The following is a 14,750-nucleotide window of genomic DNA, read 5'->3' as shown; positions in this document are numbered from 1 at the left end:
TGTGCTAAAATAAGAACTTTGCATACAGTATCAAATGTATTCATCACAACAGCTATATGTCATAGGTATTATTATCCTCATTTTACAGTTGAGAACACTGTTGAGCAAGTTACTCAAAGCCAACAAGCTGACAAATGACAGAGCTGAGATTTGGATTTAGTTCTGCAAGTCCAAAATCAGATGGATTTACGTTATGCTATACTTCGCTCAGCATAAATTTTAGTTTTACAAGAGAAAATTTTCTCGAGGCTCTAAATCTTAGGAATTTATTACATAAATATTCAAAGGAAAATTCCTGACCCTGCCATAGATAATGGGGGTCTGAGGAAGAACTGTGTGATAACTCACTATACTGAGTGGCCAGATTATTATGATCTCTGAATGCATAATAATCTGGCCACTCAGTTTTGTGTGTGTGTGTGTGTGTGTGTGTGTGTGTGTGTGTGTGTGTGTTAGAGGCCAGATGCATGAATTCATGCATAAGTGGGATCCAGCAAGCCTGACCAGGGGAGGGAACATGGGTGGTTGGCTGGCCTGCCTTCTGGCCAAACTCCTGGTCGAGGGGACAATTTGCATATTAGCCTTTTATTCTATAGGATATATACTGAGTGGCCAGATTATTATGCGTTCAGAGATAATAATCATCTGGCCACTCAGTGTATTCACTAAGGCCTGGGACACGATACTGAAGGTATCTGGGAAAAACATAAGACAAGGGTGAACTGGGCATAGACCTTTCCCTCTGAGAGCTCTACCCAGGTGGGGAGAAGAGGTGAGTACCAGCAAACCAAAGTACACACAAGCTACATGGGGTGGCTGTTATCTTTGATAAATAGATCAAGGCTCATGGAGGTGGCCAGAGGGAGGGACTGGCCACATCATCCTTGGCATGGGACCTTGCCTGCTGCTGCTACTGTCTGTGGTTCAGAATCCTGGGCCCACAATGGGAAGCCTTGCCCTGCCCATGTTCCCAATTGCCCAGCCCTGACAAGCCTAGTCTCTGCCTGGCTCCCTGCTGAAATCTGCCCATCAGGTATCCAAGACTCAGAGAAAGACTCTGCATTTTTGGATAACAATCAGCAGTTCTAATACACGTCAATCTCAAAGACCAAAAAAAAAAAATGGTCCCAAATAGGTACAGCCTAGAGGCAGAACTAGTGGCCGCCACAAAGCAGAAGAAAAGCATTCCCTCCCCAAACTGCCTTCTTTTCCCTAGTCCCTGCATTCTCTCAAGTCAATTTTGAGGCAAATATCTCAGGAAAGCCATTCATTAATCCAATAATCCATTATCAACCCTGGCACCTTAGACAGAGGAACTTTATTAGCTCCTACTCTCAAGGTTTTCCCTAAGACGATGTGAAAATCTCTGAGAAGAAAAATACCCAGGGCTTGAACCTCTGCCCAGAGCAGCAGCTCCAATCTTTGAGTCCTCGGGTGTATTATATATTGAGGGTGCCAGGTATGTCATCAGGGGAGAGTCACAGCCACAGAGATGGGGTCCAGAGGCCTGTACCACAATGCTGCCTCTGTCTGCCTACACTACTATTTTAATGCAAGGATTTGTAAAGGGAACATTTTACAAGTGTACTTATGAACTTACACATTAAGAGTTTCAGAATGTCAATGCCTACAAGGGATCTCAGACAAAAGAATGAGGTGCAGGTAGGTAGTGAGTTGCCCACGTCACTTGGCTTATGAAGCTGAGGCCAAGCTCTCCCTGACTCCCCTACAGTCAGAGACAGATTGCCCTTCCCCAGTGCAAAGTAATCAATTATTTACTTGTTTGCTGCAAACTGCAGGCTAAATGCTCCTTGAGAAATAAGACCATTTGTTAAATTATTCAACAAACATCTATTGTATTTGGCAGGAGCCAATTGTGGAAGCAGAGAAGTAAACAAATAACTCAGCAGGAGCTACCAATGGATAGTAGATGAAGAGCACTTAGCATGATGTTTGGCCCAACGTAAGTATTCAATAAATGGTGACGTCTACAAAAGCATTCTTCTAGTGAGATGGAAATAAGGAGAGAGGTAAAGGCAAAGGCTTAGAACCAGGAAAGACCTTGATGTGTTTGAGAAACTGAGTGACAGCCAAGAAGGCCAGAGAACAGTGCTGGAGAAAAAGAAGTGATGACACCAGAAATGTAAACAAGAGAGTCACATCACTCAAAACCCTGCCAGCTGCAGTAAAATGTTTGGATCTTATTATAGGCACAATGGCAAGCTACTGAAGGGTTTTTCAAGATCAGGCACAACCTGATCTAATTTTCATCTCAAGAAATTTCTGGCCAGGAGAGGGCCTAGAGATCATGAGCTGGTTCTTTCTGAGCATACATCCCTTAAGGCTATCCTCCAACCAGTGTGGTGATCCTTTATTCCACCCTCAATTAGGGTCAGGATTCCATCTGTGGAGCAACTTTTCCTCCTTGCATCTCCTGCCTGGCCTAAGTGATTCCCCCAAAGTCCCATAAACTCACTTTCCAATAGAGTTTGCTAGAGGGTTGGGAGAATGGATGCTTTCATAAAAGGATACAAAATAATAAAAGAAAACCATTCCCTCATTTCTGATGGAAACTTTTCTCCTCTACTGCTTGCCATTAGTCTATGGCCTGAGCAATTATCTTTGTTCTCTATTCTGTCTCCATTTATTTTGCAAAAGGCCATGAACATGTGTACTACTCTGAGCAGTAACAAAGAACTATAAATTCTTATTGATCCCAGAAGGTTGGGAATTCTAAACAATAAAAATATGTCCTCTGACTGTTACTCTCAAAAGAACATTTTAGAAAAACAAAAGAGCTTTGTTAAAAAAACAAATGAGCTTTTGGGACACTTGGGGCCTCATGGTGGGCTCAGGTCACCAGCTTTTGATGCAAGAGGTGACTTCAGGCTCAAAGTTGGAGAGACCTCCCTGCCACCCTTTCCTGGGCTCACTTCCTCATTTCTCAGCTCACATCTTGACTGCATCGAGCCCAGTTTCCTATACAGCTTTCAGCCACAATTGTTTTCAGGAGCCAGAATTCTCAGCCTAAAGAGAAAGTCTCCTTTGTCCTCCACCCATGATTTAATTTACATTCTCCTGAACACTCCATTCACTTTGTTTTCAGACTAAGGGAAGTCTCACAATTCTACTAGACCCTGAATTTGAATTTCCCTGTGTTTCCACTGTTTGGAAATGAGCCTAGGTCAGCCACTGAACAGTCCCTTCAGCATTCAGCTGTACCTTAGAGAAATCTTTACTGTTCATGATGCCTTATAATATTTCTATAATTACTGTCATATATCTTCCTCAATTTTTAGGTTCTTTATTGCTTTCAAAATACATAGATGTGTGTGAACATTCATACACACAGTGATATGCATAGTATAACTTTTACTCTGATAATCAGTAAAGTTTCCACTCTCTTTTCCAATTGGATGTCATTCCTAGGGATATGTCCCTCCTTTGTTGCCCAGCTTTTGGAGATATGCATTTGGCTCCATTTATTTTGCCTTTCTCCCTGAGATGCACCCTTCCTGTCATTCCTCTGATCCTTCAACATCATGATTCACAAGACAATGTGACGAAATGACTTTATATATTTTGTCTCTCTGTTCTCACCTATAAACTTCTTTATATGTAAATGCATTCGAATTTACTAGAAATGAGCAAAACTTGACCACACAGTAATATAAATGCAAAGAACTGTCAATTTCTATTAAAAAAAAAAAAAAAAAAAAAAAAAAAAAAAAAAAAGCATGCCGTATTAATTAGAGAACACCAGGGAAGAAATTTTTCTTTCTGTTCTTTGAACAACCTTGAAGGAAAAACAGATTATTGCTAGCAGAGTATGGCTTACCTGAACGTATTATAATCCACCGTCTTTGTGAGATTACAATCAACAGCCCTAAATACCTGCTTGATCTCTCTGGCTTTTGATTTTTCATCTTTCAGCATTTGTAGGGCACATTCAAGGTTGCTATGAGGAAACTGGAAGGGAGAAAAGAAAAAATAGATATTTAAATATGCCTGAGACATAGGCAGCCCAATCTTTCTGATGGCATGAAAAAAAGACTTCACACTGTGAATCTGAAGTTAGCTGGGCGTGTCTTTCCATGGAGATCAACACAGAGAAGACGTGAATGACTATATGTTTACCTCTTCAGTTAAGGCTTTGGGACTAAGAGTGAGCTGGAGGTATGGCAAGCCACAGGAATCAGAAAACAACAGCTACTTCTTTCTTAGCTTCCTCCCTTTACACTTAGACATTAGCTTAGTATATTGGAAGACCGTAATGGAGAGAATAGGGATTCAAAATTGGATAAGAGGACCCCCATTTTCTCCATATCTTCAGAGTGGGCCCCCGAAACTGCTGGCCAGCACACAATGCACTTAACAGAACAAGGCTGGGTATTAGAGGCACATACACACTGAAATCCCCCTTCATTCGTTCTCCAGGCATCCCCCAGTTTCTGCCTCCCACTCTGTGATTCAGTTTTGACTCTGTAAGAATACTCCTTGGTCAATGCAGTAAAGCATAAGGTTGTAACTAATTACAGCTAAGAGCTAAAATATTAGAAGACTAAATATGAGAGTAATGTGGATGATAATTTATATACAGTCCTCCCTCTTCCACCTGAGGGTTTGGCACTTGTTGCAGCCTGCCATTCCCTCCTTGCTTTACATTTACTTTCATCTCTCTCCATGATAGGATCCATGTGCTCTTTTGAAAAGACTCCTCAGACTGATATTAAAGAGTATATTTATCTTTCTCTGCTTAGAATATCCTTGATAAGGGCAGTTTTAAAATGAGGTTTTCACTTGGGATGCTCATACCAGATGTCCAACCCTGATTTTATCTTTTTGAAAAGAGAAAAGCCATTTATGTCTACATATTATATATATATATATATATATATATATATATATATATATATGCATTTTTATCAACTGTAATTAAAAATAAAATTTAAAAACATATATATACATATATATTCATTATATATATAATATATATAGTTGACCCTTGAACAACACAGGTTTGAATTGCATGGGTCCACTTCTACCTGAATTTTTAAAGGTAAATTATGTAAATGTATTTTCTCTTCCTTGTGATTTCCTTAATAGCATTTTCTTTTCTCTATATTACTTATTATAAGAACATACTATATAATACATATAACATACAAATATGTTTATGGACTGTTTGTGTTATCGATTGGTAAAGCTTCCAGTCAATATTAGGCTATTAGTTGTTAAGTTTTGGGGAAATCAAAAGTTATGTGCATATTTTTAACTATGTGTGGGAGGATCAGCACCCCTAATAACTGTGTGGTTCAAGGGTCAACTGTATTTTATAGAAAGGTGTAGGCTTGCATAGTGTTCGAATATCGAATTCTAATTTACAATAGATAGTAAATTATACATTGATTGAGCTTGCTATGGGCCAGAAAGTGTAAAGCACTTCACACACATTATGGTATCTAATCTTCATAGGAAGTCTATAAAAGAGACACTGGCCCTAGCCAGTTTGGCTCAATGGATAGAGCATCTGCCAATGGACTGAAGGGTCCTGGGTACTATTCCAGTCAAGGACACATACTTCAGTTGTAGGCTTGATCCCTTACCCAGGTCAGGGCCCATGCAAGAGGCAACCAATCTATGTGTCTCTTTCACCCTAATGCTTCTCTATCTATCCCTCTCCCCTTCCTTCCACTCTTTCTAAAAATCAATGAAAAAATATTCTCAGGTGAAGATGGAGAGAGAGAGATTTTGCTACTCCCATTTCAAAGATGAGGAGAGTGAAGCTCATGAAAGCTATATGTCTAAAGTCCAAGACAAGCCTACTGGTCTCCAAAAATCTGACTGCTCTATTACAGAGCCTCTCACATGAATTCAGTGCTTTTAAAAAGATACTGGTTTGCAGTTTAACAACAACCCGAATTCTTAACACTATAAATGGGAAGACAGTGTGAGAGCCCTGGAGACTGTACAGAGAAGAGCATTGTTAGGTCATAGCCCTCAGGTGCTATACCTTCAAGATTGGTTCAGTGCTCCTACTGAGGCCACACTCTTCCCAGGCTGTTCCCACCAATGACTGAGCAGGATGGGGGCACCAGAGCTAGGCCATCCTGCCTGACATGGGACTTTTCTAATGGGCAGTCTTTACTCTTGGCTCCCCATTGATCTAGAATTCTCAAAGCTTTTTTATGTTTGAGGCTCTTCCTGATCCATTCTCCTTTCTTCCTTCTTTCTCGGAGTTCAGACCTCTGAAGGCTCTCCCTGCCTAATCATTTCCTTTACCTTTATCCTTTATACAAATTTCTTCCAATACATCTCTTACACGTCTAAATCTGCCTTGGCATCTGCTTCTCAAAGGACCCAAACGAATATGGATGATACGCTACACACAGAGAAACTGATCTTAGCAACTTGCCCCTGAGCATTTTATGTACAAGTGAAACAAAATTGGCAGATTTTTCAAATAAATTGCTTCTAGATAGATTTTTCGATATTAGGAAATGATCCTTAAATATAAGTGTTTGTTTTGCATGCCAAACTAGTCCACACTTAAAATCAAGATTTTATCAACATGTTATTTTTACTGCAGAGCACTGCCTAATAGTACTTTTAATAACAGTATCCATCTGCCATCTCATCCCAAATGAAAAAACTCTTTGAGCTCACTGTTGCCAATTTGTCCTTGAACTCTAATTTAGGCCTCAGGTGGCTCCTGTTATGGGAAGCTGCAACCCCAGCAACTATTGGATTCCCTAGGGGATTCTGTTTGTTCAGGTCTTAGCCTTCCCTCTAGGCCTGTGCCAATTAACTGGGACAACACAGTGTGTGGCACCACATTTTCTTCCTTTCCTATAGTTGCCGGATTTCTTTCTGAAAACATTGTTGGCGTCAGCAGAAAACTCAGGAAACTTGATTCAACCCTGGGCCTGCCTCCTGCCTGCGCCTGGCATCTGCGATGCTGGGCAGCAAAGGACCCAGCATGTAAACAGAGCAGACTGAGACCGGGCCTCTGTGACAGGACCTGTGGCCAAGTCACGCTGATCCATTATTCATGCCCACATGTGTGAATGCACAATGTAAAACGGGTGGCAAGATGGAGAAGAAAAGGCCTGGAGAAAGAAAAACACAGATTTCAGAGTGCTGACAGACAAGTGAAGAATTATACAAAGTAAAGTCACCCTATCTGAATTCTCCTCCATGTATTTTAAGGTGTACTCATCAGCATTGAGCAAAATAAACAGGTAGCCGTTCACGTTCAGTCTGGCTCCAATGTACAGCTCCTCGGGCTGGATATATTCTGATAGTTCACTTTTAAAAATTTCTTGTCCAGGCCTCTTCACTCGTAGTCTTTTCAAGAACAGTCCACCAGTATACCCTGCAGAAAAAGAGAAAAGTTAGAGTAGGCTTTATTCTCAAAAGAACCACACAACTTGCCTTTGGAGTTTCTTGGTACTCAAACACAGACCATACAACTTAGCTGTGAATTCATAGTGCCTGTTATTCTCAGACTGAAAGGAAGAATGGGAAAGTAGGTGAAGAAATGAGGCTCCCTAGGTAAGAATATAAAGAAACAAGTGGCGTGTTATTCCAGCCCTTTCTTTCCTATCTTTCCTCCTTCCCAACCCAAACATTTAAATAAACACTTATCAGTAGCAAGTTCCAACTATATGCCAGCAGCAGACTAAGAATTGAGACATCAGAAAGATAATAATTTTAGTGCTTATTTGAATAATACCAGAAGGAAAATTCCTTTATTGAGCTTATTTCCATTCATTTGACCCAGATGATGTCTTACACCTATTCTGACATACAGATTAACATTTTTTTCTTGGGCAAAATATCTTTGCTTCTTTTATCAATGTCTCATACTTCTTGCTTTCCAGAATTCTCCCTATTTCATCTGCTCCCTATGGCATTATTTGATTTTTGACTTCTTGAATAGCAGTGAACAGAATTAGTTGAATATGAAACTCCAGTATCTTCTGATAGTGAACTGAAATCTTGAGACCTATGAATTAAATGAGACCAGACGAGCTTTTGGGGTCAGCTTTACCACATGCCTCCTACCATATTCAGAAACCATAGGTGGTGGAAAGGCTAGGTTTTAGAGCCAAACAGAGCTAGAGTCCATCCCGGCTTTTTCACTTGCTTGATGACCTCTGAACCTCTCTGAATTCTCATTCATAAAATGGAAATAACATTTCTGAGGCCATAAAAATGCACCTCATCAGCATTTCCCCTAATAAATCTCTTGCATATTTAATCCCACCTTGGGGTTTGCCTCTTAGAGGACAAAACTGAACCTCATAAAGTTCTTGTGAAGATAATAGTGGGTATTCAATCACAGCTGCTATTATTATTAGTAAGCTTACAGTTGACAATCAGCACCCTTTCTGTTTTATATATGCTGCAATTTGCTTGACCATATCTTCCCCATTCTAGAAAAATAAAGTTTGTTTTTTGACCTTTAAGAGCATGATTTATATTCACCCATATTTGATTTCATATTTCAAGATTTTATCCATTATTCAAATCATTGTAAAGCCTGACTTAATTATACAAATTATTCGTTATTTATTGGTGTGCTAAGTGACTCAAACCAGCTCATAAGGGTTGGCTTTTCAACTACCATAGATTTTGCAAGCCAGTTGTTAAAATGGTGATTTCTTGAAATTGAAATTGGCCATGGTTGGCCATTGGCCATTTATACCAGGGAATTTGGAGAATGATACAAATTAGATCCTTTAAATTTTTTAGAGTGCCTACTAACTAACACACCACTGATTATTCTACCCAAACCTATGTCTTCAGCAGATAAAAATTTTAAACATGTTAGGAAAAAACAATAGAGCCATGCATCTCCATCATTTAGTCAGCCACAGTCAATGGCTCTCCTCATTAATGGCCACCGTATAAGCACAATGTGTAGAGGCATTCCATGGGCCTGAGTGCTAGAACCATGTCAACAGCCTCACCAAACAGAAAAACCAAAAGAAAATGGACTGTGAAGATTATACTGTATTTGTCTTATAATTAAGCAAAACATTTGTAAGTGGTGCTACTAAGAATACAGATTTCCTTTTTTCTTGCTGGCTGGCAGTGAAATTGGTGGCCGCCAGTCCATGATTTTAAAGCCCTTGTTTCCCACAGAGGTGTCTCCGAAGCCACAGAAGTGTGGGTAGTGTCCAAAAGGAGGCATCCCAAGTCCCCCAGTCCCAAGCCAACCAAAACTGCTCCTCTTTCACCATTTTATATGTCCGGTTTACCATCTAGAGATCTTTGTAAAATAAGCATTATTGGTTCAAAAAAGTGAAAACCAGCATCTTAGATCATCTAGTATATAAAACCAGATCATATTTCCTAATTTTCAAAGTGAAGAGACAGTTAGTTGTTCTAAGGAAATTGCTATGAGAGGTGTCTCTTACCTGAATTCCTCTCTATGGGTTCAAAGACTGAAAGTGTGTTATTGCCAAGAAAATATGAAATGACAAACAGCCTATCCGCATCTTCACATTGGTGCTTAATCATTTTTGCAAAGAACCGGAGTGTATTGCTCTCGTTGCCATAGCTAAATGAAAGAGAAATAAGGGTTATGGCATTACACAAGTAATCTTGCATACATTATGTATATAAAATAAAACCTGCTGCCCTAGCTGGTTTGGCTCAGTGGATACAGTGTCGACCCATGGACTGAAGGGTCCCGGGTTTAATTCTGATTAAGGGCACGTACCTCAGTTGCAGACTTTATCCCTGGTCCTGATTAGGACACGTGTGGGAAGCAACCAACAATGCATGTCTCTCATATCAATACTTCTCTCTGTTTCTCCCCCTCCTTTCCATTCTCTCTAAAAATCAATGGAAAAGTATCCTCAGGTGATAATTAACAACAAATAATAATAATAATAAAAAAATAAAACCTGCAAAGGGTGTACTATAATTTTTTTCATTGAGTTATAATTGACATATAACATTATATTCATTTCATGTGTACAACATGATTTATTTATTTTGTAACTTGGAGTTTGTACCTTTTGACCCCTTCACCCTATGGTTTTAAGATAGTAGGCTAAATTCTCTGAAGTTGCAAAAGTTCAACCATCTTCTTACTAAGGTTTTAAATTTATATCCATAGGAATTTCTCCATTTATTAAAATACTACTTATTCTTTAGATGTCCAGAGTAACACCTTGGGAAAATGTACCCAAAACAAATGCCATAAACACATTACTCAAACAAGCTGCATTAAACAGTTGTTCCCTACTCACAAAGCTAGTCAGAATGACAAAAATCATGTCAGCAAGAAGAATAGCACCTGACCTCATTCTTGAGCATGAGCATGGTGTCCTGGAGTCACATCCTCATTTCACCTCCCACTTTCTCATGTCCCTTCTTTTCTCTCTTTTAGACCCACACCCTCTCTTCCCTGAGTCATTTCCCCATTTCTTCAGCATCTCCCCAAATTCCTTTCAGGGAAAAATTACCTTTTCCCTTTCAAATGCTATATTAAATATCATTTCACTTACCACCCATATTGTGCATAGCTATTACAAATCTGTATTCTGGCTGCATCTTATGAATCACTGTCTACTGTAACAATTTTACATCATTTTTATAAAGTTGCTATACAATCCATATAGGTTGAAATTTGCACTTAAAATTCTATGCATGAATAGAATAATCTAGTAGACTGACGATGGAATCAAAGTCTAGGGTCAAAATTCCAGAAGCTAATTGTCTTGTCATTGAAGAAATTAACGCATGATCTGTCCGCAGAAGCATGTCTATGGATATCAGCTAGTGAAATGTGGAATATGTAACACATCCTAAACCCTTTGGGAGGTCTTTGGTAATCAAAATAATTACCTCAAGGAAGCATAGAGTAAAATAAACCATGTACTTCGTCACTTCCCTGTCACAACTCTAAGCAGGGAGGTTTCAAGTTTTCCTATGTTGAAACTCATTCCTTCCTTGTGGTCACAATGATTTACAAAAAAGAAAGAAAAAAAATTCCAATTCGCAGAGCAGAAAGTGCGTTTCTCTGGCCCTTTCTCAGACTGTCCAAGGAAGCAGGAGTGCAAAAGCATGGCATCAAGATTTCCAGTTTGAGGCCTCATGTGAGATGGAAAGTAGCAGTTTGGAAGGCTATCCCAGGGCAGCCCAGATCTCCATTGCTGTTTTCTTGGTCCCTAGTTTCCCAGGCTTCAGATAGACCTCATCTAGTACATAATTGGATTTATAAGTAACAAACAGATTTGGTCCCCTTCTCTTATGCTATATGGTTATGAAAACACAAGTTTGGGATAATAACCATCCTGATGGGAAGTCCATCTGTCTCTTCTATCCCATCATTAAGAATTAGAAGGTTGAATGTTTATTCTATTTAATCACTTAGGCATCATTCCTTCTCTTACTGGACAAATATTGATTGAGTCCCTAGTATGTAGTCCCCACTGTTTGAACTCTGAAGGAAGCAGTAAAGCCAGTCTCTGCTCTCAAGGAACTCTTGTTCTAAGGGGAGATCACAATTACATTATCAAGCAATTGCCACACACTGAAATAAGTCTGTGGCAAAAACAAAAACAAAACAAAACACAAATCAGATGAATGCTAGAAGTCACACTTCTTCTGGATTCAAAAGCTACTTTAAGCCAAAACCGGTTTGGTTCAGTGGATAGAGCGTTGGCCTGCAGACTGAAAGGTCCCAGGTTCGATTCCGGTCAAGGGCATGTACCTTGGTTGCAGGCAGGGTGTGCAAGAGGCAGCTGATCGATGATTCTCTCTCGTCGATGTTTCTAACTCTCTATTCCTCTCTCTTACTCTCTATAAAAAATCAATAAAATATATATAAAATAAATAAATAAATAAATATTTTTTTTTTTTTCTTAAAGCTACTTCAACTAAAATTTAGCTGTGTGAGCTTGGGCAAATTATATAGCCTCTCTAAGCCTCCATTTCATCATGTAAAGAATGTACCTTATGAGGCTGTTTTGAAGATTAAATAAGATCACGTATTATAAAATAGTTAGCACATCATAACTACAAATTGCTTTTTATTAGTAGTGATATTAACATCATTATTATTATTATTATTATTATTGGTGTGATCAGCAAAGCATTGTTAATAAACTGAGAACAAAGTAGCCTAGTGTAGCAAGAAACACATAATTCTGGTTATTCCAAGTCAGACTAGACAATCAGAGGACAACACAGTGAATTTTTATCCAGACAATGAAGGTCTTCTTCCTATCAAAAATGCCATATCCTTTCATTCAAAACTATTTCCTCTAATGACTCAAATCAAATCACCATTAACCTCATCCAACAATTAGTACCCAGTAAATTTTTACTAGCAATACATATAATCAGTATCTGCTATATACAATTGTATGTCTCAATTCAGTTTATTTATTTGCATTAAGAAACCGGTCTTTGTATGCTTTGTGAGATCATATTTCTTAGGTTCTCACAGTTTTAAACCTTGGATTATTCAAACTCGTGTATAAGTCTCCAGCTGAATGTGCCAGTTACTATGGAAACAAGGTCACTGTGTAGGAGGAGCTTGAGGGCAGTGTATTCCTGGCACAGATGGATAGTGGACAGAAAGAAACAAAATTAGAGACATTTGTGTTTGTACCACCATCCTCTAGCCACAACAACATGACAAGAACATGGAATACTGTCTAGAGTCAATGCTCTGTGGGCAAGTTGCCACGGTGTAGACAGAAGGAGAGACTAAGGCAACTACCCAGAAAGAACTGTTTTTCCCTGGATTCCAAAGAAACACCCTGAATCATGTTTCATCTTGTTTACTTATAAGAAAATGTCCCTCTCTTTTTATAATAAGGATATTCTTTCTTCCTGCCTCCTTTGGGTAGCTGCCCTTAAAAAACAGCAGTTAGTGAAAAGTATCCATAAAAAACCCTGCCCTGCAATCCCACTGTAAACACTGCTGTCTATAAGGTAGGAGGATAGTGTCCCTCTCAAAATCAGTATTCCTCAAACCCTAGTACCCATCAGAACCCCTGGAGGGCTGGTTAAACACAATACCAGTCCTACCCTCAGGATTTCTGCCTCAGTAGGTTTTGGATGTGGCACAAGAATTAAACATTTCTAATAAGTATGGGTGCCATATTTTGAGAATCATATTTTCTAATACTGAAAACAAAACTCTAAAGTCCTCAAAAATAAAAGATCATTTTTTGAAAGACAAAGGACATCATAGACAGCCAGTTAGACATTCTTTATAGCTCTTAATAATATATTCTCACCATTTTTACAGTTAGAGAAAAACTATTGTTCTCTCTACTTCAAAATGTTCTACAACAGCATCTGACTCCATAAATGTTATCCAATTCAGGGTGCTGTCTCTTTCTTTTCCTTCTCCTGGTCTAACTACATGTTCCCTTCATCATTTTTTCTCCATAGGTCCTCCTGACCCTTTATTTTTCTTAAACAGGACTTCAATATTTACCCCACATCCTTTTCAAATATTTGAAACATTTTCCTACCACTTTCCTCCCAACTTCTTTCTCCAGGGCCTTCTCTCCCTGAAACATCAAAAAGGTAGATAAGGGAGGTGCCTATCTTCTATATGTATGACTCAGGGGCAGATTTTTCCTCATGTATATTAGAAAACCTTTTACAAATCCATCTTTTGAAATTATATTCAGCCACGTGAACAACCTATGGTTACTAAACTCAGCTAAACCTCTCAAATTAAAGCCACATTAATTGTAACAGAAAAAGATTCATAGATACAGAAGCATTTTGATGGTTGCCAGATGGGAGGGAGGAGGGGGGATGAAAAGAGTAAGAGATTAAGAAGTACAAATTGCCTGTTGTAAAAATAGTCAGGGGGTATAAAGTACAGGATAGGGAATGTAAGTCAAGAATATTGTAATAATTATGTATGGTGTCAGATGGGTACTAGACTCACTGGGTAAATTTACTTTGTAAATTATATGAATGTGTAATCACTATGCTGTATACCTGAAACTAATATAATATGTCAACTGTAATTGAAAAAGAACAACCACATTAATTTCCAAATAACATTCTCAAAAACACATAAATCATGGAAGCCTATATGACAAGGGTAGGCAAACTACAGCTTATGAGCCAAGTACAACCTGCCACCTATTTTTATATAGCCTGTGAGCTAAGAATGGATTTTACATTTTTAAATGGTTGAAAAAATAAAAATAACAATATTTTAATAGGCAAAAATTATATGAGATTCAAGTGTCAGTGTCCATAAACAAGGTTTTATTGGAACAGAGTCACACATTTGTTTATGGTCTCTGTAGCTGCTTTCACCTACAACTGCAGAGTTAAGTGGTTATGACAAAAGCCATATGGCCAGCAAAGCCAAAAATTTTTACTATCTGACCCTTTAAGAAAAAGTTTGCTGACCCCTACTCTACACCATTTCCTAGGGACTATCATGAGGAAATACCACGCGTGCGCACGCGCGCACACACACACACACATATGTGTATATCAATGTAGATATATATCTATTATAATAAAGAGGGAATATGCTAATTAACTGTCCCACCCTCAAAGATGGTGGTGCCCACAGCCACAGGATGGTGGCGCCCAGTCCCCTCAGCCCCCCAGCCACCCAGGGCCAGTTCAAGGCACAGGCAAGCCTCAGATGGCAACTGCCCAGCTGCTCAGGGCCTCCCGAGGCTCAGGTAACCAGGGCCAGCCAAAGCTTGTACTGCTGGCAGTGGCAGCAGCAGAGGTGT

The 14,750-nt window shown here is 39.1% G+C and overlaps 1 protein-coding gene across 1 annotated transcript in view; it reads right to left on the bottom strand.

Annotated features, from left to right (window-relative positions):
• The window catches only part of EFHC2 (EF-hand domain containing 2), a 138,716-nt gene that overhangs the window by 57,846 nt on the left and 66,120 nt on the right, over positions 1-14,750 (bottom strand). The window contains exons 9-11 of the mRNA XM_045570435.1: positions 9,426-9,568; positions 7,179-7,375; positions 3,839-3,969 (exon numbers count right to left, since the gene is read on the bottom strand). Coding sequence (XP_045426391.1) covers positions 3,839-3,969; positions 7,179-7,375; positions 9,426-9,568 — 471 coding nt within the window. The remainder of the gene's footprint in view (positions 1-3,838; positions 3,970-7,178; positions 7,376-9,425; positions 9,569-14,750) is intronic.

This window comes from Pipistrellus kuhlii, unplaced genomic scaffold (assembly GCF_014108245.1).
Source record: "Pipistrellus kuhlii isolate mPipKuh1 unplaced genomic scaffold, mPipKuh1.p scaffold_m20_p_32, whole genome shotgun sequence".
NCBI classification, from domain to species: Eukaryota; Metazoa; Chordata; class Mammalia; order Chiroptera; family Vespertilionidae; genus Pipistrellus; species Pipistrellus kuhlii.
The sequence above is the reverse complement of the archived record's forward strand: the minus strand, read 5'-3'. Positions and strand labels throughout refer to the sequence as shown.